The sequence below is a fragment of the Aquarana catesbeiana genome, linkage group LG01, assembly GCF_042186555.1.
Source record: "Aquarana catesbeiana isolate 2022-GZ linkage group LG01, ASM4218655v1, whole genome shotgun sequence".
In the NCBI taxonomy this organism is placed as follows: domain Eukaryota; kingdom Metazoa; phylum Chordata; class Amphibia; order Anura; family Ranidae; genus Aquarana; species Aquarana catesbeiana.
In genome coordinates, this window is record NC_133324.1 from 985,798,534 (window position 1) to 985,822,358 (window position 23,825).

Here is a 23,825-nt window from a genome sequence, read left to right on the forward strand (position 1 = left end):
GTTACCCATTACGCCCATAATCGGGACTAAAGAGGCCAAATAACACCATCCATGGACATGGAGGGGTTAGCAATAGGGAAGTTCCCGTGGCGTCAGCGGGGACGGGGTCACCCGGTTATGTCACTGGGTGGCCCCGCCCTCAGTTATATAAGAACTGTCATAGAGAAGAAGCATCACACGGCAGGAGCCTCCCATGGAGGCGGGTCAGTTACAGATTTTTTTTTCGGTCCATCTCGGCGAGATAGAAGAAGATGAATGGACATTGTGGGACTTTTTTATTTTTTAATAACCAAGCCGTGTCTTGTCGTTTTTAACATTTTGACACTTTTTTTGTGAAATGGTAGGGGTACTTGTACCCAGTTACCATTTCACACAGGGGGGAGGCCGGGATCTGGGCATCCCCTTGTTAAAGGGGGCTTCCAGATTCCGATAAGCCCCCCGCCCGCAGACCCCCCACAACCACCGGGCAAGGGTTGTGGGGATGAGGCCCTTGTCCTCATCAACATGGGGACAAGGTGCTTTGGGGGGCTACCCCAAAGCACCCTCCCAATGTTGAGGGCATGTGGCCTGGTACGGTTCAGGAGGGGGGGGGCGCTCTCTCGTCACCCCCTCTTTTCCCATGGCCTGTCAGGTTGCATGCTTGGATAAGGGTCTGGTATGGATTTTGGGGGGACCCCCCATACTATTTTTTTTTTTTTAATTTTGGTTCAGGGTTCCCCTTAAAGCGGAGGTTTGCTGAAAAAATTTTTAAAAAAAGCCAGCAGCTACAAATACTGCAGCTGCTGACTTTTAATATATGGACACTTACCTGTCCAGGGAGCCCGCGGTGTCAGCAGCTGAAGCTGATCCGTCCTTCGACTCTAGGCTGCTGCTGCCGCCATCCTCAGTAAGGGAATAAGGAAGTGAAGCCGTGCGGCTTCACTTTCTGGTTCCCTACTGCGCATGCGCGAGCCGCGCTGCGCGTCCTCACAGGTCCCTGCTGTATTCTGTGTCTCACAGAATACAGCGGGGGAGGACGGGCAGCGCGGCGCAAGTGGTGTAGGTCACCGCAATCACCGCGGTGATCTATGCCAGGAAGTGGGAGCAAATACCTGTATTAGACAGGTATCTGCTCCTTCCTCCCCCCTGAAAGGTGCCAAATGTGACACCGGAGGGGGGGAGGAATCCAAAAAGTGGAAGTTCCATTTTTGGGTGGAACTCCACTTTAATATTCATACCAGACCCAAAGGGTCTGGTAATAGACTGCTCTTTTTTTCAATGAGTTTTATCTATATTGCCGAGACCCGACAATTCATTACAGCCGTGATCAGTTTAAAATGACAATTTTTCATTTAGAAATGTCATTTTGTGCAGGGACTGTTCTAAACATGGGAAAAATGTGCCACTTTACAGGCATACTATAGACACCCCCCAGGTATGATATTTAAAGGAATATTTCACTTTTTTTTTTTTTTAATATAAGCATCATTAAAATCACTGCTCCCGAAAAAATTGCTTTTTTTAAAAAAATTTCATTGATCCATGTCCCCTGGGGCAGGACCCAGGTCCCCAAACACTTTTTATGACAATAACTTGCATATAAGCCTTTAAAATTAGCACTTTTGATTATTCATGTTCGTGTCCCATAGACTTTAACGGTGTTTGTGTGTTCTGCCAAATTTTTTGCCTGTTCGGTATGTTCTGGTGTGAACTGAACCGGGGTTGTTCGGCTCATCCCTAGTCTAGAACAAGAACCATCAACAAAAACATTTTGTGCCCCAGGGATTGCAGTGCAAGACATATATGCACATGGAGATGTGTCCCGGTGGATTGTTTCATTGCACTCATGTTGAGGAACTACCTCATCCTCTTCACCTTTTAGACCTAGTGAATGAATGAATGATTTGTAAAGCGCTGCAAATGCGAACTGAATCACCTCAAGCCACTAGATTCATTCTGTGTTGTCAGCTTCTTAGAAGAGATAGATCTTTAGTTTTTTCCTGAAGGCCTGATTGTTTTCTTCCATGCGGATGCAAGTTGGAAGAGCGTTCCATAGCCGTGGTCCTTGGACTGCAAATTCTTTTTTTGGGAATAAAGTCCCGTGGCACTGCTCTGTTTTTGGTTTCTCACAAGCTACTGGGACAGGGAGTTATGTTTAATGCACTTAGGTTTTTTTTCTCTTGTTTTTCTATTGTTTTTTGCACTACAACAGACCTTCTAGGGATGGTAAGAGGGAGAGCTTTTTCAGCCCCTCCACTGTATCTATGTGTAAGGGTTAACAGTGAATGGTTATATGGTACACAGCACTGTAAGGGGCAATGTATGACTCCTGAATACTGCACTGGGATTAGGCCGCCATCTTGTGACACCTTTTGGTATTGCATTCATGAGTACACAAATTAAACTTTTCTCCTGGAATGTGAGGAGACTGAATTGGGTAATAACATTTTAGCCCTTAAGCACCCGTGGATACAGCAAGCTATACATGCCACCTACTTATCCTATGCCAGGGGAGTGACAATCCTCTTGCACAAATCTTGTAATATTGAAGTAGTTGTTACAGATCCGGGCGGGAGGTACGCTATGGTAGTGTTGGAAATACATGCATGTCGTATAGGAATGTGTATACCCCACCCCCTTTCTCCAGCGAGCTTCTCTATGAAATGGTATTGGCATTTGCATTGGCCCCCTGTGAAAATCCTAATGGCTGGAGACTTCAATAATATCCTTGATTACACATTAGATACTTCAAATTCACAGCGTGCACAGAATCTGGACCTGGTACATTGGGCCTCTTCTGCGGGGCTGACGGAATTATAGAGGTGGAAGAATCCAAATCTCAGAAGCTACTCTCATTTGTCTCTGGTACACGCTTCCTCCTCCAGAATTGACCTAGCATTTTCCTCTTCTGACCTGCTGCCATTGATATTGGAGGCCTCATAATTGCCCGGGGGTCTGTGTCCGATCATCCTCCGCTCCAGGTTGTGTTGTGCTTGGCGGGTCCTCGGTCCTCAGGTGCTTGGTGACTATCTCCAGAGTGGGTATGTGGATGGAGCCATCCTACCATCATTACAGTCTTACTGGCAAATTAATGAGGGTTCCTCCACCGCACAATTAACTTGGGATGCTTTTAAAGCAAATATTAGAGGGGAGTACATGTCATCCATTAAGGCCACTAGAACCCAATATAGTCACGATACTGAGGTGTTGCAGGAGAAGGAACAGGTATGCGCCCAGATACAGTCAGGTCCATAAATATTGGGACATCGACAAAATTCGAATCTTTTTGGCTCTATACACCACCACAATGGATTTGAAATGAAACAAAGATGTCCTTTAACTGCAGACTTTCAGCTTTAATTTGAGGGTATTTACATCCAAATCAGGTGAACGGTGTAGGAATTACAACGGTTTGTATATGTGCCTCCCACTTTTTAAGGGCCCAAAAGTAATGGGACAGATTAACAATCATCCATCAAACTTTCACTTTTTAATACTTGGTTGCAAATCCTTTGCAGTCAATTACAGTCTGAAGTCTGGAACACATAGACATCACCAGACGCTGGGTTTCATCCCTGGTGATGCTCTGCCAGGCCTCTACTGCAACTGTCTTCAGTTCCTGCTTGTTCTTGGGGCATTTTCCCTTCAGTTTTGTCTTCAGCAAGTGAAATGCATGCTCAATCGGATTCAGGTCCGGTGATTGACTTGGCCATTGCATAACATTCCACTTCTTTCCCTTAAAAAACTCTTTGGTTGATTTCTCAGTATGCTTCGGGTCATTGTCCATCTGCACTGTAAAGCGCCGTCTAATGAGTTCTGAAGCATTTTGCTGAATATGAACAGATAATATTGTCCGAAACACTTCAGAATTCATCCTGCTGCTTTTGTCAGCAGTCAAATCATCAATAAATACAAGAGAACCAGTTCCATTGGCAGCCATAGAAAGAATTCTTCGGTCATCCACCACAGTTGTTTTCCGTGGTCTTCCGGATCTTTTGGTGTTGCTATGCTCACCGGTGCGTTCTTTCTTTTTAAGGAGGTTCCAAACAGTTGATTTGGCCACACCTAATGTTTTTTCTATCTCTCTGATGGGTTTGTTTTGTTTTTTCAGCCTAATGATGGCTTGCTTCACTGATAGTGACAGCTCCTTGGATCTCATATTGAGAGTTGACAGCCACAGATTCCAAATGCAAATAGCACACTTGAAATGAACTCTGGACCTTTTATGTGCTCATTGTAAATGGGATAATGAGGGAATAACACACACCTGGCCATGGAACAAGTGAGCAGCCAATTGTCCCATTACTTTTGGTCCCTTAAAACGTGGGAGGCACATATACAAACTGTTGTAATTCCTACACCATTCACCTGATTTGGATGTTATATCCCATTTAGTGTTTGAGGACCAGACAAGGATTCATGCCGGCCAAGGCCACTGATATCAATCAGAGAAGGGTTTATACTCATCTACAGCTAGTCCTTGAGATTACCAAGGGGGAATATTATTCTTTTTGGATTTAGAGAAGGCTTTTGATTCCATGGTTTGGAGCTACATGCAAGAAGTAGTATGACGGTTCGGCCCTTTATTCTGTCAATGAATTGCGCTGCTATACCACTCCCCAGTCCCTATAAGCAAGGCAAATAGGCCAGGAGATAGCGGGAAGCCCTGGTGTGTCCCCCTAACTACTGGGAAGAACTCCGATACCATCCCATTGTGTGTGATACCTTCCCATTGAGTCTGATACCATCCCATTGAGTCCGATACCATTCCATTGAATCTGATGCCTTCCCATTGAGTCTGATGCCTTCCCATTGAGTCTGATACCATCCCATTGAATCTGATACCATCCATTGTGTCTGATACCTTCCCATTGAATCTGATACCATCCCATTGTGTCTGATACCTTCCCATTGAGTCTGATACCATCCCATTGAATCTGATACCTTCCCATTGAGTCTGATACCATCCCATTGAATCTGATACCATCCCATTGAGTCTGATACCATCCCATTGAATCTGATACCTTCCCATTGAATCTGATACCTTCCCATTGAGTCTGATACCATCCCATTGAATCTGATACCTTCCCATTGAGTCTGATATCATCCCATTGAATCTGATACCTTCCCATTGAATCTGATACCTTCCCATTGAGTCTGATACCATCCCATTGAGTCTGATACCATCCCATTGAATCTGATACCTTCCCATTGAATCTGATACCTTCCCATTGAGTCTGATACCATCCCATTGAGTCTGATATCATCCCATTGAATCTGATACCTTCCCATTGAATCTGATACCTTCCCATTGAGTCTGATACCATCCCATTGAATCTGATACCATCCCATTGAATCTGATACCTTCCCATTGAGTCTGATACCTTCCCATTGAATCTGATACCTTCCCATTGAGTCCGATACCATTCCATTGAATCTGATGCCTTCCCATTGAGTCTGATGCCTTCCCATTGAGTCTGATACCATCCCATTGAATCTGATACCATCCCATTGAGTCTGATACCATCCCATTGAATCTGATACCTTCCCATTGAATCTGATACCTTCCCATTGAGTCTGATACCATCCCATTGAATCTGATACCATCCCATTGAGTCTGATACCATCCCATTGAATCTGATACCGTCCCATTGAATCTGATACCTTCCCATTGAGTCTGATACCATCCCATTGAATCTGATACCATCCCATTGAGTCTGATACCTTCCCATTGAGTCTGATACCATCCCATTGAATCTGATACCATCCCATTGTGTCTGATACCTTCCCATTGAGTCTGATACCATCCCATTGAATCTGATACCTTCCCATTGAGTCTGATACCATCCCATTGAATCTGATACCATCCCATTGAGTCTGATACCTTCCCATTGAATCTGATACCTTCCCATTGAATCTGATACCTTCCCATTGAGTCTGATACCATCCCATTGAATCTGATACCATCCCATTGAGTCTGATACCATCCCATTGAATCTGATACCTTCCCATTGAATCTGATACCTTCCCATTGAGTCTGATACCATCCCATTGAATCTGATACCATCCCATTGAGTCTGATACCATCCCATTGAATCTGATACCGTCCCATTGAATCTGATACCTTCCCATTGAGTCTGATACCATCCCATTGAATCTGATACCATCCCATTGAATCTGATACCTTCCCATTGAGTCTGATACCATCCCATTGAGTCTGATACCGTCCCATTGAGTCTGATGCCTTCCCATTGAGTCTGATACCATCCCATTGAATCTGATACCATCCCATTGAGTCTGATACCATCCCATTGAGTCTGATACCATCCCATTGAATGTGATACCTTCCCATTGAGTCTGATACCATCCCATTGAGTCTCCTTAGAGGTACATTGCTCTGTGTCTTGCAAAGAATTATCAAGAGTTGTCGGTTGTTTTGATCGTACTGAACACGGTTTAAAAAAAGTAATTAATCATCTCATTCATGACAGATTTATGTACAGGAATGTGGACTGTAATGCTGCGTACACACGGTCAAAATTTCCGACGGGAAATGTTGGATGTGAGCTTTTTGTCGGAAAGTCCGAACGTGTGTATGCTCCATCAAACATTTGTTGGCGGATTTTCCGCCAACAAATGTTTGAGAGCAGGTTCTCAAATTTTCCACCAACAAATTTTGTTGTCAGATTTTCAGATCGTGTGTACACAAGCCCGTCGGACAAAAGTCCAAAGTACAAACACGCATGCTCGGAATCACACATCACTATTGAACTTCCTTTTTATCAGCTGTCGTACGTCTTGTACGTCACCACGTTCGTAATTGTTGGCCAACATTTGTGTGACCGTGTGTATGCAAGACAAGATGGAACCAACAACCTTCGAACAAATATCCATGGTTTTGTTGTCAGAAAGTCCGATCGCGTGTACGGCGCATTATGTTCACAGATTTGGATTGATTGATCACTTAACCTCCGGAAGGTTTTACCCCCCTTCATGACCGGGGCATTTTCTGCTATTCAGCACTGCGCTGCTTTAACTGGTAATTGCGCGGTCATGCAACACTGTACCCAAATGACATTTATGTCATTTTTTTCACACAAATAGAGCTTTATTTTGTTGGTATTTAATCACGACTGTGTTTTTTAATTTTTTGTGCTATAGACTAAAGTTTTGAAAATAAAAATCACTTTTCTTCGTTTTTGTTTCTATTTCCACAAACTATGGGAGATATATCTGAAAACTGACCAATCATGATGTACTGACGGCTGGTCTCATTCTTGAGGCATGAAAAAACCAGGACAGTACAAATACCCCCAAGTGACCCCTTTTTGGAAAGCAGACAGTCCGAGGTAAATGGTCCATCAATGACCAGTAGGGATGGGCTGTCTGCTCGGGTCGAACATGAGTTCGACTCGAACATTGGCTGTTCGCCCGTTCGCCGAATAGCGAACAAATTGGGGTGTTCGCAGAAAATTCGAAAGCCACGGAACACCCTTTAAAAATCTATGGGAGAAGTCAAAAGTGCTAATTTTAAAGGTTAATATGCAAGTTATTGTCATAAAAAGTGTTTGGGGACCCGGGTCCTGCCCCAGGGGACATGGATCAATGCAAAAAAAAAAGTTTTAAAAACGGCCATTTTTTCAGGGAGCAGTGATTTTAATAATGCTTAAAGTGAAACAATAAAAGTGTAATATCCCTTTAAATTTCGTACCTGGGGGGTGTCTATAGTATGCCTGTAAAGGGGCGCATGTTTCCCGTGTTTAGAACAAAAGTCAATTAAAAGTACTAGCGCTAGCGCCGGCTGCTATAATGAATTGTCGGGTCTCTGCAATACTCATAAAAGTCATTGAAAAAATGGCATGGGATTCCACTACAGTGCATTACCAGGCCCTTTGGGTCTGGTATGAAGATTAGGGGAACCCTGAACCAAAATTTAAAAAAAAAGAATGCGTGGGGGTCCCCCAAAATTCTATACCAGGCCCTTCAAGTCTGGTATGGATATTAAGGGGAACCCTGCGCCAATTTTTTTTTTAAAAAAAGGCATGGGGGTCCCCCTCAAAATCCATACCAGACCCTTATCCGAGCATGCAACCTGGCAGGCCGCAGGAAAAGAGGGGGGGATGAGAGCAGCAACCCCCCTCCTGAACCGTACCAGGCCACATGCCCTAAACATGGGGAGGATGTCCCCATGTTGATGGGGACAAGGGCCTCATCCCCACAACCCTTGCCCGGTGGTTTGTGGGGGTATGCGGGTGGGGGCCTTATTGGAATCTGGAAGCCCCCTTTAACAAGGGGACCCCCAGATGCAGCCACCCGTGTGAAATGGTAATGGGGTAAAGGGGGGCGGGGTCAACGGGTGGCCCCGCCCTCAGTTATATAAGAACTGTCAGAAGAAGAAGCCAGAGGAAGATGCGGACGAGAAGACCGAAGGAAGAAGCAGAGGATTGGAGGAAGAAGCAGGGGAAGAACAAGATGGAGGAAGAAAACCGAATGAAGACCAGAAGAAGATGGAAGAAGAAGCGGGGAAAGAAGAAGACATTCCCCATGTTGAGGGCATGTAGCTTGGTATGGTTCAGGAGGGGGGGCACTCTCTCGTCCCCACCTCTTTTCCTGCAGCCTGCCAAGTTGCGTGCTCGGATAAGGGTCTGGTACGGATTTTTGGGGGGACCCCCACAGCATTTTTTTTTTAATTTTGGCGTGGGGTTCCCCTTAAAATCCATACCAGACCTGAAGGGCCTGGTATGGAATTTGGGGGGACCCCACGCATTTTTTTTTTAAATTTTGGTTCGGGGTTCCCCCTAATATTCATACCAGACCCAAAGGGCCTGGTAATGGACTGTGGGGGAATCCCATGCCGTTTTTATCAATGACTTTTATGTGTATTGCAGAGACCCGACAATTCAATATAGCAGCATTAAATGACTTTTTTTCCTTTAAAAATGTCATTTTGCTCTCGGACTGTTCGAAACACGGGAAACATGCGCCCCTTTACAGGCATACTATAGACACCCCCTGGCACGAAATTTAAAGGGATATTACACTTTAATTGTTTCACTTTAAGCATTATTAAAATCACTGCTCCCGAAAAACATCCGTTTTTAAAACATTTTTTTGCATGCTCCTGGGGCAGGACCCGGGTCCCCAAACACTTTTTATGACAATAACTTGCATATAAACCCTTAAAATCAGCACTTTTGATTTGTCACGTTCGTGTCCCATAGGGTGTTTGCGTGTTCGAACAAATTTTTTGCTTGTTCGCATGTTCTGCTGCGAACCGAACAGGGGGGTATTCACTCATCCCTGCTGACCAGACAGGAAAAAAAGAGCAGCCCTCCTCCACAAGTGCTGCTGACACATTCCAACAGGTAAGCATGATGTCACCCCTACTCCGCCCTCCCACTGTTAGGAATAATAGGCAGGAATCCGGGTTTAGGGTGGAGTAACTGCAAGACATTTGCAGGAAAACTTTATTTGCCACAAAGAAATCACAAACTATAAACTTCAACCTTTAATAATTTTACCCCATAAGCCGTTCTACAAATATATAGTAGATGTGATCTACAGCTATTGATATAGAAGAGATAATTCAGCGGTGTCACTCTCATCGCCTACTGGTGGTCAGACTCTACTGAAGGGTGACCTTGCAGCAGCGGGCCGTTGTCATGTCCACATCGGGGCACTGACATTGACAGGTATTCTCAGACTGGACGCTCCACGACACGCAGCCCATCGTGCAGACACAAGTCGTGGGGATGTAACCTGAATAAATTGAGAAGAGGCAGTGATGAAATATCTGATTATAACATTCTACAATCATACATATACACACAGCAATATACAGAAGATTGGAGCCCCCGAGGTGTACCCCTCATATAGAGGCTTTGGGTGAATGTCCAGCCCTCCCTCCTATCATTTCTTAGACTGTTCCCTCTCTGTTCTGTTGGGGGGGGTGAAAGCAATCCTTCTCATATTTGGTCTGAGATAGGACCTCATGGGTGGTCTGCAGTGAAGGATACGTCTCTCTCATACTGATACTGAGCTCTATTTGAGGTCTTGTGGTAACTTACCATCAGGACAGGTAGCATGTAATCCTGGTGTGCTGACGCCGGTGCAGACTAGTTTACTGTTCCTCTGTATAGCAGAAGCTGGAAGAGAAGACAGAGATATGAGGAATCTACAAATGTAAATGAGAAGATATAGCCGCCTCCTCAATACTAGTGTAGCTAGGTAGCAGCAATGCCATGATGGAGTAAGACGTTACTCGGGGACAGCTGACCTAACATTTCCCTCTAGTGCCTGTTTTACAGAAAACTACATCATTTCCTGTCAGTGGAGTGGAGAAGGATTGTCCTGGATAAAGCAAAGAATCTTGAGACATATAGTCTAAATGTAATTGGACAAAAGGTTACCACACCACTCCTTGAACTACACCTCCCAAGTGGCTGAACCGCACAATGGGCTTATAGGAGAGACTATATATTTGACTGAAATTGGCGGGCTCGCTCTCTTGGCCCCGGGGATTTCACACAGAGCTTCAGAGCTGCTGTTCTGCACTTCAGGGATGCCACACCAGTGCAGCCTAGCCGGTCCCAGTCCAACTTCAAAAGTCGGGTGTTTGAGACCTTCCTTGAGCCAGAGAGCCGCTCCACAAGTGCTACATCGTTCTGTCAATGAAACCAGCCAACCGTGCGCCCTGCTGCCATCCAAGCACACTCATAATGTCTGGAAGGACTTGTCAGAACTATTGAGGTTAAAAATAATTAATTTTTAAGCCCTATACATATTATTTTATACATGGTTTTATGGGCATATGGAAAACCATCTCGTTCGGTTTGTTAGAAGGGTAATGTAAGTTCATTGCTTGTGAGCAAAGACTTTCACTAAGGATTTTTAGAGCCTCAACTCATATTCTCCCAGGTCGTAAATTATGAGTCCCGGACAACCAGACGAGATAAGGACTGCCCATGGTATGGTGCTAGACTGTGTATAATAACTGAACAATAAATAGAGGTTTTAAGATTTTTTTTTTCCTTATTAGTGGAAAAGGGAAAAGGGGTTTATTTAAAAGTTGCCTTGTGAACAATTATTATTAATCACAATTAATTATATTAACAATAATTTCTATTGTATTATTATTACATTGTATGTGGCAATTATATGCCTTCTTAATTGAATAATCTTACATATTTTGGTTTATGTACTTTTAAAATGTTTGATTGTACTCATTTAAACATACTAGTATATATATTATTAACATAAGCATAGCATGTTTGAAATGTTATAAATAAGAGTGAAATTACATGTAAAATAATTTTTGGATTCTGAGAAGCCAATGACCTAATGTATTTGGAGGAAAGCTGAGTGCTGTGGTTTAAACTTTCTTAAAGCAATATATCTTAGGAAGAGATGAGAAGCCTAACATACTGTCAGATAACAGTCCATCCTATTATATTTATGATTTTGTTCAAGGCTCAGGGCAAAGGTTATTTGAAGTGATATCTTTTAAATAAAGTTTCAAAATCATTTTTAATCCATCACTGTACCCACCAGCCATGTCATGAGTCCAATACTGCCCCTTCAGGCAGTTGTGCCATGGTTACATAGTAAATCATACATAATTTGAGGGCATTGATTACGTGGAAAAAACATCCACACCTATTTTCTTTGGGGGATAAGAGTTTGAGAATGGATTGAGAGAGGGAGAATGGAAAAATCAAAGGAGGAAGAGTTGTCCCTTGGAACAAACAGCTGACATCTCTCAGACAAAAGATTTTGGGATTTCTGGTAAAGTATACATTTCTAATTATCTGTAGGAAATTGTTTGAACATACATATATCTGAAACAATTAACCCTCGTAGCTTACAAATTTGAACTGAAATATAATTCTAACTGCAGTATGAATTGTTTTCCTTTTTAACCACTTCAGCCCCAGAATGTTTTACCCCCTTCCTGACCAGAGCACATTTTTACAATTTGGCACTATGCCGCTTTAACTGCTAATTGCGCGGTCATGCAATGCTGTACCCAAACGAAATTTGCGTCCTTTTTTTCCCACAAATAGAGCGTTCTTTTGATGGTATTTGATCACCTCTGCGGTTTTTATTTTTTGCGCTATAAATGGAAAAAGACCGAAAATTTTGAAAATAAAATGATATTTTCTTCTTTTTGTTATAAAAAAAATCCAATAAACTCAATTTTAGTCATACGTTTAGGCCAAAATGTATTCAGCCACAGGTCTTTGGTAAAAAAAAAAGTCAATAAGCGTATATTTATTGGTTTGCGCAAAAGGTATAGCGTCTACAAACTAGGGTACATTTTCTGGAATTTACACAGCTTTTAGTTTATGACTGCCTATGTCATTTCTTGAGGTGCTAAAATGGCAGGGCAGTACAACCCCCCCCCCCATGACCCCATTTTGGAAATTAGACACCCCAAGGAAATTGCTGAGAGGCATGTTGAGCCCATTGAATATTTAATTTTTTTGTCCCAAGTGATTGAATAATGACAAAAAATATATATATTTTACAAAAAGTTGTCACTAAATGATATATTGCTCAAACATGCCATGGGCATATGTGGAATTACACCCCAAAATACATTCTGCTGATTCTCCGGAGTACGGGGATACCACATGTGGGTACCAAAGTGTGGGAGTTTTTGGGAGCCTTGCCGCGTACAGGGCCGCGAAAACCAAGCACCGCCTTCAGGATTTCTAAGGGCGTACATTTTTTATTTTACTCTTCACTACCTATCACCGTTTTGAAGGCCATAAAATGCCAAGATGGCACAAACCCCCCCCAAATGACCCCATTTTGGAAAGTAGACACCCCAAGCTATTTGCTGAGAGGCATGGTGAGTCCATGGAATATTTAATATTTTGCCACAAGTTGCGGGAAAATGACAAACTTTTTTTTTCTTTTTGCACAAAGTTGTCACTAAATGATATATTGCTCACACAGGCCATGGGCATATGTAGAATTGCACCCCAAAATACATTCTTCTGCTTCTCCTGAGTACGGGGATACCACATGTGTGGGACTTTTTGGGAGCCTAGCCGTGTACGGGGCCCCAAAAACCAAGCACCGCCTTCAGGATTTCTAAGGGCGTAAATTTTTGATTTCACTCCTCACTACCTATCACAGTTTTGAAGGCCATAAAATGCCAAGATGGCACAAACCCCCCCAAATGACCCCATTTTGGAAAGTAGACACCCCAAGCTATTTCCTGAGAGTCCCTGACACTATAAAAAGCTGACGGCGAACCCTAGACCTAAAGGGGGCTACCATTAACTGCCCTACCACACTAACTGTCACAAACTGACACCAATGCAGTAATCAGAAAAAAAAAAAACTGGTTGGTGTCACTGTGACAGGGGGGGGCTGGGTGATCAGGGGGTGATCAGGGGGTGATGGGGGGTGTAAAGTGTGCCTAGTGTGTTCTACTGTGTGTGTAGTGTTGGTGCACTCACATCGATGTCTTCTCTCCTCGGCGCCGGAACGGAAAATACCGAGCCGAGAAGCGATGACATCACTTCCTCTGCCGCTGTTTACTATACAGCAGCAGAGGAAGAATCTCATTCGTGGGGAGCGATCGCAAGGGGGTGGCCACGAATGAGTGGTCTCCCCCTCGGCCTGTATCGCTCCCCTGACAAAGCCGACCGCCTCGGGCACCGGGGGGGGGGGGTCGCGATGCGCCCCCGCCCACAGGAGGCAGATCACGTACCAGGTACGTCATTTTGCCTGCCCGTGCCATTCTGCCACAGTAAAGGCGGTCGGCAACTAGTTAGCAACATTGCTCAGCCGCTGAAACACCAAAATAAAAAGAAACATTGTTTCTTTTTGAATCTTTCTGTTTCTTCATCTGCAGATTAGAGGGATGAACAAATGTTCCCCTGCTTATAAACCCTTAATTTACTCAAATCAGCCTTAATTAACTCCCTATTCTCCTCCATTTAATTATTTTCCTGCTTTTTTTTTTTTTCTTCACATCTATTTTATAAATGATAAACAATTAAAACTTTTTATTGTTTGCTTTGTTATTGAATATTTTTACACATATATATTAACATATTTACACATTTCACATTGAAAAAGCACAAAATTAAAAAAAAATCTATTTATTTCATTTGTAAATAACTTTTCAATGCTTTGTACCATTGCTGACAGCTGAAGTGAAAACAAACAGTTGCGGTCGGTATCGGTAATTGGTATCGGTAAATACTAAAAATAAAAGTATCGGTACTCGTTGTAAAAAGAAAGGTATCGGTGCCTCCCTAGTCTGCACACACCAATGAGGCTCCATTAAGTGATAGGGGGGCTGTGGGGGGGCTGCTGCACACAGATGTTTTTTATCTTCCTGCTTAGAATTCACCTTCTGCCTTTAGAACCACTTTATCTGTTATAACAAGTTATTCCTGTAAAGCTTTGGAAACTTGGCCTCAAATGGAGTCAGCGCTAGGTGTATGGTGTGGCCCCATACCATTACTGGGAGTGAGGTAGGGGTGACACGCCGGACAGGTGGAGGGACATTGGCTCTGAATGTCTCTCCTACATGCATCACTGACCATGGTGGTGTATATAACATCAAAAGAACTGACTAAGGTTCAGTCGTCTGTCCAATTAAAGATACCCCATGTGTAAGGCGGTGACCCTAACCAAAGAGCCTAGTAAAGCCCAACTAGAAAGAAAACGTGGAGAAAGTGTCACCAATCAATCCCCCCCTTCAGTGGCGTCTCCAGCTTTCATATTTAGGGGGGGCACATGGGGGGACAGGGACAAAAGTAGGGGGGCAACTATAAAATGCAATTATATATAATATATATATATATATATCCTGGGGCCCTTTACTACGATCCCACAACGGGCCCTTTCACATGTTCTGCAGTGAGCTCCCTTCCTACTGTATTGGGCTCCCCCAAGGTGGCAGAAAACAAGAGATATGTCACCAGCATACCAAGAAAATATAAGGGTCCAAACCAGTGGGAGAACTATCAGGGTTGCAAAGGTTGTCTTGCCTCCGGGCCCTGGTGTTCTGCCACTGTGGGGTTCCCCAGCCTCCTCTTGCTGTCCTGCCCCTGCTATTGACAGCGCTGGTCTGGCATCTCTTGGAATTTACAGGCTGGTTCTCCTGTCCTAAGGACGGGAGAAATCAGTCTGTTTTTTCAGTAACTGAGAGTCCTGGTGGAGTCCTTCCTGCAACTCACTCTTCTCCCTGCCAATGAGGATGCAGGGGAAGGAGCAGATCGGCCGGCCGTGGTTGTGTGAGCGCTCGCATTATGCAGTGTCAGCGAGCAGAGGGAGGGGGGAGGAATCACCCGCAGGAGCTGACTGGGGATGCTCTCCCTCTTAGACATTGCCTTTTTGTAAAAAAAAAAAAAAAAAAAAAACTTTTTTTTTTTTTTTTTTTTTAATTGGGGGGGCACATGGTGGGGCACAGCATAATATTGGGGGGGTCAGGGCCCCCTCTGCCCCCCCCCCCTAGGGAGGCCATTGCCCCCCTTACACCAATTCAATTTACAAGCACTACATTCAGCTGTCCAACCAATGGAGGCTCACCATTACTGGACCTACAAAACAAGAAACCTCAAAATTCCTTTCTTGCACTCATCCTTGTAACCGACCGTCATTCTGGTTGGAATTTCTAATTTATTGAAGAATGTGTTTTCTCTTTTGTTGGGTTTCAAGTACCTTGTGGGCTCCCCCTATTATTTGATAAAAGCCGAGTCTGCCCTAACAAAGCCCTGTGAGAACTTTTTGGTGATGCAAATTGATTCAGAAGTACACATCAAGAAGATACAAAGCAGATTAAAGAATGCGTTCTGATCATGAAGAGCAGAGTGTGACCTACCTAAAGAATCAAGGAGTGGAGAACTGTCCACTGCTGAGACCACAAACAGGAGAACGAAACAAAGCAGAAGCTTCATCTTCAGAGTCCAGGAACACCTGAGAGGGACGGAGAATCTGTGGAGAACGGGATGATATCTCACCATAAATAACAATTCTCTATACAAATATGGTGGACAACTGTGACACCAAATATGACATGAATAACAGAGAACCTCATCAAAATCATTTCATTCGGACAAAATCATTTCACTTTTCCTTATTGATACATTTTCCTGGCTCCGTCCCCAACATGGAGAAGTTTCACCAGGAACCTGAAATACCAGCTATGGTGAAACATTCCTCCTCTGGCTTCTTCCACTGATAATAATCTATTTCACCAACTTTAAGATGAAGAAACCAGGATGAGTCTGGAGCACCTTTTGTAAATTGGAGTTTTGTACCATCGGGATATATTTGGGAAGATTACAGAAGACGAATTTGTCCCCAACATTTACTTCTGGTGTGATGTCCCATAGACTTTCCTATATAGATAGTATTGGGGATAACTGGAAGAGTGACCGTGTTCCACTCCTTTAGTAATTCCCCCCCTGAGCTCTATATATGGTGCTGTATTATTATTATTATTATTATTCAGAAATTATATGGCACCAACCTTATAAATGGAGACAGTACATCAGTAACCCATCATTATCCCAGTGATTTAACCCCTTGCCGCTGAGCGTACACATATACGCGGCCTCGGCTTTCGGGGGTTATACTGGGATGATGCCCGTAGCTGCAGGCATCATCCCCATACCGTTTTTTTAGAGCGGGCGATCGGCTATCCAGAGACAAAAACCGATGTGGCTAAAAGCCGCTCAGTTGTTATCCCAGAGGAGCGGGAGGGGACATCCCCCCCTCCCGCCGCCTTCCGCCACTCTTATCGGGCTTCCCCGACCCACCGGGAGTCCCGTTCATTGATCCGCCTCTTCCGGCGGCTGGAGAGAGACTGGCACGAAGCCGGAAATGACTTTGTTCCAGTCTTCTCTCTGTAAACACAGAAGTGACATCACAATGTCACTTCCTGTTTACTCAGCTGCCAATGGCGCCAGTTTTTAAAAAATATACAGTATTCAGAATCGCCAAAAATGGCGATCTGAATACTTTGAGGTGCAATGGAGGGATCGGGGGTCTTTTAGATCCCTCCATAAAGAGGACCTGTCACCACCTATTACTGTCACATGGGATGTTTACATTCATTATAGACCCCAGATCTCTCCATAAAGAGGACCTGTCACCATCTATTACTGTCACATGGGATGTTTACATTCATTATAGACCCCAGATCTCTCCATAAAGAGGACCCGTCACCTCCTATTACTGTCACATGGGATGTTTACATTCATTATTGACCCCAGATCTCTCCATAAAGAGGACCTGTCACCATCTATTACTGTCACATGGGATGTTTACATTCATTATAGACCCCAGATCTCTCCATAAAGAGGACCTGTCACCACCTATTACTGTCACATGGGATGTTTACATTCATTATAGATCCCAGATCTCTCCATAAAGAGGACCCGTCACCTCCTATTACTGTCACATGGGATGTTTACATTCATTATAGACCCCAGATCTCTCCATAAAGAGGACCCGTCACCACCTATTACTGTCACATGGGATGTTTACATTTATTATAGACCCCAGATCTCTCCATAAAGAGGACCTGTCACCACCTATTACTGTCACATGGGATGTTTACATTCATTATAGACCCCAGATCTCTCCATAAAGAGGACCTGTCACCACCTATTACTGTCACATGGGATGTTTACATTCATTATAGACCCCAGATCTCTCCATAAAGAGGACCTGTCACCACCTATTACTGTCACATGGGATGTTTACATTCATTATAGACCCCAGATCTCTCCATAAAGAGGACCCGTCACCTCCTATTACTGTCACATGGGATGTTTACATTCATTATAGACCCCAGATCTCTCCATAAAGAGGACCTGTCACCGTCTATTACTGTCACATGGGATGTTTACATTAATTATAGACCCCAGATCTCTCCATAAAGAGGACCTGTCACCTCCTATTACTGTCACATGGGATGTTTACATTCATTATAGACCCCAGATCTCTCCATAAATAGGACCTGTCACCACCTATTACTGTCACATGGGATGTTTACATTCATTATAGACCCCAGATCTCTCCATAAAGAGGACCTGTCACCACCTATTACTGTCACATGGGATGTTTACATTCATTATAGACCCCAGATCTCTCCATAAAAAGGACCTGTCACCACCTATTACTGTCACATGGGATGTTTACATTCATTATAGACCCCAGATCTCTCCATAAAGAGGACCTGTCACCACCTATTACTGTCACATGGGATGTTTACATTCATTATAGACCCCAGATCTCTCCATAAAGAGGACCTGTCACCACCTATTATTGTCACATGGGATGTTTACATTCATTATAGACCCCAGATCTCTCCATAAAGAGGACCTGTCACCACCTATTACTGTCACATGGGATGTTTACATTCATTATAGACCCCATATCTCTCCATAAAGAGGACCTGTCACCGTCTATTACTGTCACATGGGATGTTTACATTCATTATAGACCCCATATCTCTCCATAAAGAGGACCTGTCACCGTCTATTACTGTCACATGGGATGTTTACATTCATTATAGACCCCATATCTCTCCATAAAGAGGACCTGTCACCGTCTATTACTGTCACATGGGATGTTTACATTCATTATAGACCCCAGATCTCTCCATAAAGAGGACCTGTCACCACCTATTACTGTCACATGGGATGTTTACATTCATTATAGACCCCAGATCTCTCCATAAAGAGGACCTGTCACCACCTATTATTGTCACATGGGATGTTTACATTCATTATAGACCCCAGATCTCTCCATAAAGAGGACCTGTCACCACCTATTACTGTCACATGGGATGTTTACATTCATTATAGACCCCATATCTCTCCATAAAGAGGACCTGTCACCGTCTATTACTGTCACATGGGATGTTTACATTCATTATAGACCCCAGATCCCTTCATAAAGAGGACCTGCCACCACCTATTACTGTCACATGGGATGTTTACATTCATTATAGACCCCAGATCTCTCCATAAAGAGGACCTGTCACCTCCTATTACTGTCACATGGGATGTTTACATTCATTATAGACCCCAGATCTCTCCATAAAGAGGACCTGTCACCGCCTATTACTGTCACATGGGATGTTTACATTCATTATAGACCCCAGATCTCTCCATAAAGAGGACCTGTCACCGTCTATTACTGTCACATGGGATGTTTACATTCATTATAGACCCCAGATCTCTCCATAAAGAGGACCTGTCACCATCTATTACTGTCACATGGGATGTTTACATTCATTATAGACCCCAGATCTCTCCATAAAGAGGACCTGTCACCACCTATTACTGTCACATGGGATGTTTACATTCATTATAGACCCCAGATCTCTCCATAAAGAGGACCTGTCACCACCTATTACTGTCACATGGGATGTTTACATTCATTATAGACCCCAGATCTCTCCATAAAGAGGACCTGTCACCACCTATTACTGTCACATGGGATGTTTACATTCATTATAGACCCCAGATCTCTCCATAAAGAGGACCTGTCACCTCCTATTACTGTCACATGGGATGTTTACATTCATTATAGACCCCAGATCTCTCCATAAAGAGGACCTGTCACCATCTATTACTGTCACATGGGATGTTTACATTCATTATAGACCCCAGATCTCTCCATAAAGAGGACCTGTCACCTCCTATTACTGTCACATGGGATGTTTACATTCATTATAGACCCCAGATCTCTCCATAAAGAGGACCTGTCACCACCTATTACTGTCACATGGGATGTTTACATTCATTATAGACCCCAGATCTCTCCATAAAGAGGACCTGTCACCACCTATTACTGTCACATGAGATGTTTACATTCATTATAGACCCCAGATCTTTCCATAAAGAGAACCCGTCATTGTCTATCACTGTCACATGGGATGTTTACATTCATTATAGACCCCAGATCTCTCCATAAAGAGGACCTGTCACCACCTATTACTGTCACATGGGATGTTTACATTCATTATAGACCCCAGATCTCTCCATAAAGAGGACCTGTCACCACCTATTACTGTCACATGGGATGTTTACATTCATTATAGACTCCAGATCTCTCCATAAAGAGGACCTGTCACCACCTATTACTATTACATGGGATGTTTACATTCATTATAGACCCCAGATCTCTCCATAAAGAGGACCTGTCACTGTCTATTACTGTCACATGGGATGTTTACATTCATTATAGACCCCAGATCTCTCCATAAAGAGGACCTGTCACCACCTATTACTGTCACATGGGATGTTTACATTCATTATAGACCCCAGATCTCTCCATAAAGAGGACCTGTCACCTCCTATTACTGTCACATGGGATGTTTACATTCATTATAGACCCCAGATCTCTCCATAAAGAGGACCCGTCACCATCTATTACTGTCACATGGGATGTTTACATTCATTATAGACCCCAGATCTCTCCATAAAGAGGACCTGTCACCTCCTATTACTGTCACATGGGATGTTTACATTCATTATAGACTCCAGATCTCTCCATAAAGAGGACCTGTCACCACCTATTACTATTACATGGGATGTTTACATTCATTATAGACCCCAGATCTCTCCATAAAGAGGACCTGTCACTGTCTATTACTGTCACATGGGATGTTTACATTCATTATAGACCCTAGATCTCTCCATAAAGAGGACCTGTCACCACCTATTACTGTCACATGGGATGTTTACATTCATTATAGACCCCAGATCTCTCCATAAAGAGGACCTGTCACCTCCTATTACTGTCACATGGGATGTTTACATTCATTATAGACCCCAGATCTCTCCATAAAGAGGACCCGTCACCATCTATTACTGTCACATGGGATGTTTACATTCATTATAGACCCCAGATCTCTCCATAAAGAGGACCTGTCACCACCTATTACTATTGCATGGGATGTTTACATTCATTATAGACCCCAGATCTCTCCATAAAGAGGACCTGTCACTGTCTATTACTGTCACATGGGATGTTTACATTCATTATAGACCCCAGATCTCTCCATAAAGAGGACCTGTCACCACCTATTACTATTACATATGATGTTTACATTCATTATAGACCCCAGATCTCTCCATAAAGAGGACCTGTCACCGTCTATTACTGTCACATGGGATGTTTACATTCATTATAGACCCCAGATCTCTCCATAAAGAGGACCCGTCATCGTCTATTACTGTCACATGGGATGTTTACATTCATTATAGACCCCAGATCTCTCCATAAAGAGGACCTGTCACCTCCTATTACTGTCACATGGGATGTTTACATTCATTATAGACCCCAGATCTCTCCATAAAGAGTACCTGTAACCTCCTATTACTGTCACATGGGATGTTTACATTCATTATAGACCCCAGATCTCTCCATAAAGAGTACCTGTCACCTCCTATTACTGTCACATGGGATGTTTACATTCATTATAGACCCCAGATCTCTCCATAAAGAGTACCTGTCACCTCCTATTACTGTCACATGGGATGTTTACATTCCTTGTGGCAGCAATAAAAGTGATCAAATATTTAAAAAAAAAACACAATGTAAAAAAATCAAAATAAATGAAATAAAAAAAAAAATTAAAGCGCCCCCGTCCCCGTGAGCTCACACAGCAAAGAAAATGCATACAGAGGTCGTGCCCGCATATGTAAACGGTGTTCAAATCACACATGTGAGGTATCGCCGCGATCGTCAGAGCGAGAGCAATAATTCTAGCACTAGACCATCTCTGTAACTCTAACCTGGTAACCGTTATTTTTTTTTTAAATGTCGCCTATGGAGATTTTTAGGTACCATAGTTTGTTGTCATTTCACGAGTGTGCGCAATTTTAAAGCGTGACATGTTTGGTATCTATTTACTTGGCGTAACATCATCTTTCACATTATACAAAAAAATTGGGCTAACTTTACTGTTTTGTTTTTTTTTCTAAATTTATGAAAGTGTCTTTTTCCCCAAAAAGTTGCGTTTAAAAGACCGCTGCACAAATACCGTGTAATATAAAATATTGCAATGATCACCATTCTATTCTCTAGATTCTCTGCTAAAAAAAATATATATATATATATAATTTTCTAGCAAAAAATACAGATTTTAACTTGTAAACACCAAATATCAGAAATAGTCTTAGTCATGAAAGGGATAAAGATTCAGGACCCCCATACAGGACTGAGACCCCCTCCCCTCCCCTCCCCTCCCCTCCTCCCCTCCCCTCCCCTCCTCCCCTCCTCCATAACACTTACCTGACGGATATGAGAGAAGTTCTATATCCCATGAAGGTGAGGAGACACTTATATACCTGATGGGGACCGACCTTCCACCAATCACAGCAGGGAAGGAGTCATCTTCCTCAATAACCCCTCCTGTGCTGGAGTCCAGCCCCCTCCCTGCAGGGAACAGAAAAAAAATGTGAATTCTTCCAGATACAATTATATCTTATGTGAGCCCACAGAGCTGACACTCCAAGATTTCACACAAACACATGTGTGTATATCTACAGGATTGTAATGGCATGTTCTGATTTTATAAAGTGATAGCATATACCATAGCGCAGTACAGAGAAAACTTACACTCTAATGTCCCCCCACAGTCACACACTATTATTATTATACATTTATATAGCTCTGACATATACCGCAGTGCTGTACAGAGTACATTGAGCCAGTCACAGCAGTCTCTGTACCAGAGGAGCTTACACTCTAATGTCCCCTCCCCCCACAGTCACACACTATTATTATTATACATTTATATAGCTCTGACATATACCGCAGTGTTGTACAGAATACACTGAGTCAGTCACATGAGTCTCTGTACCAGAGGAGCTTACACTCTAATGGATGGATTGGATGATGGTGGGGGGAGGTGGGAAGGGAATGAGGGTGGCTGGTTCAGAATGCAAGATGAATGATGTGGAAGTCGGGGTGAATGATGTGGGGGGAGGGGTTAATGGGGGGGGTTTTGGAATCGCATCCTGATGGTGATTAAATCTCAAAATGTTTCTTAGCCTGGATTGTGTTTAAGTTGAGGTCGAGGTTTGTAGTTGTCATTAAAATAAATTAAAATATGTTTCTTTCTATGTTATCTTGTCAGGGAACGGTTTTCTTTACTTGCTGATGTAAGCACGCTTGTTTTTGTTTAGTTGTTGTTTATTTTTGTGTAAATATGTTTTTATTAATGAACTGTATGTTTGTATGATTTTTTTAATTAAAAAATGTACACTCTAATGTCCCCTCCCCCCACAGTCACACAGTCATTATTATTATTATTATACATTTATATAACGCTGACATATACCGCAGTATTGTACAGAGATCACTGAGCCAGTCACATCAGCCTCTGCACCCGAGGAGCTTCTCCACCAGGTGGTGGTGTTCTGCAGGATGCTGTTGGCTCACTCCGCTGTGATCTCAGCTGAGAGAAGCAGCAAGCCTGGGGCCTCTCATGCAGGCTTTTCCCAGGCAAGCATGGACCATGTTGGGGAGGATGAAGGTGGAGGCTCTCCAGAGGCACTGAGGCCTACTCCATGTGCTCAATCTGCAATGGATCCTGGGCCTGTTCCTATGCAAGAGGAGTCCTTACCAGTCTTCCAGTATAAAATGGTGAACAGACTTCATCGCATTGCTAAGGAGGAACAGAAACTTTCTGCCATGACAGAAGATCTCAGGAAAAAGAAATCCCTGCATAGTAAGTCTGGAAACAGTAAGAGGGAAGTATCCAAGCTGAAGACTCTGGAGGAGGCATTGAAAAAGCAGGAGAAGGTGGTTGCTTCTCTGAAGGAGAGCAGCGGTGTGTTCAGAGAAAAGTGTTA

At 43.3% G+C, this 23,825-nt stretch overlaps 1 protein-coding gene across 1 annotated transcript; it reads right to left on the reverse strand.

Moving 5' to 3' along the window:
- Positions 1 to 9,545: 9,545 nt before the first annotated feature.
- Positions 9,546 to 15,968, reverse strand: LOC141127144 (resistin-like). The gene is made up of 3 exons (XM_073613362.1): positions 15,827 to 15,968; positions 10,047 to 10,124; positions 9,546 to 9,738 (listed from the first exon to the last, which is right to left on the reverse strand). The coding sequence occupies exons 1-3, from the start codon at positions 15,966 to 15,968 to the stop codon at positions 9,605 to 9,607; spliced, it is 354 nt and encodes a 117-aa protein (XP_073469463.1). The 3' UTR covers positions 9,546 to 9,604.
- Positions 15,969 to 23,825: the final 7,857 nt, after the last annotated feature.

What these genes read in the sequence shown, in the direction of transcription:
- LOC141127144 (XM_073613362.1), bottom strand. Translation starts at nt 15,968, where the DNA reads ATGGTGAGATATCATCCCGTTCTCCACAGATTCTCCGTCCCTCTCAGG. An exon ending in TCCACTCCTTGATTCTTTAG is followed by an intron (nt 10,125 to 15,826) that starts GTAGGTCACACT and finishes CTTCTCTTCCAG; the next exon opens with CTTCTGCTATACAGAGGAAC. An exon ending in ACATGCTACCTGTCCTGATG is followed by an intron (nt 9,739 to 10,046) that starts GTAAGTTACCAC and finishes CAATTTATTCAG; the next exon opens with GTTACATCCCCACGACTTGT.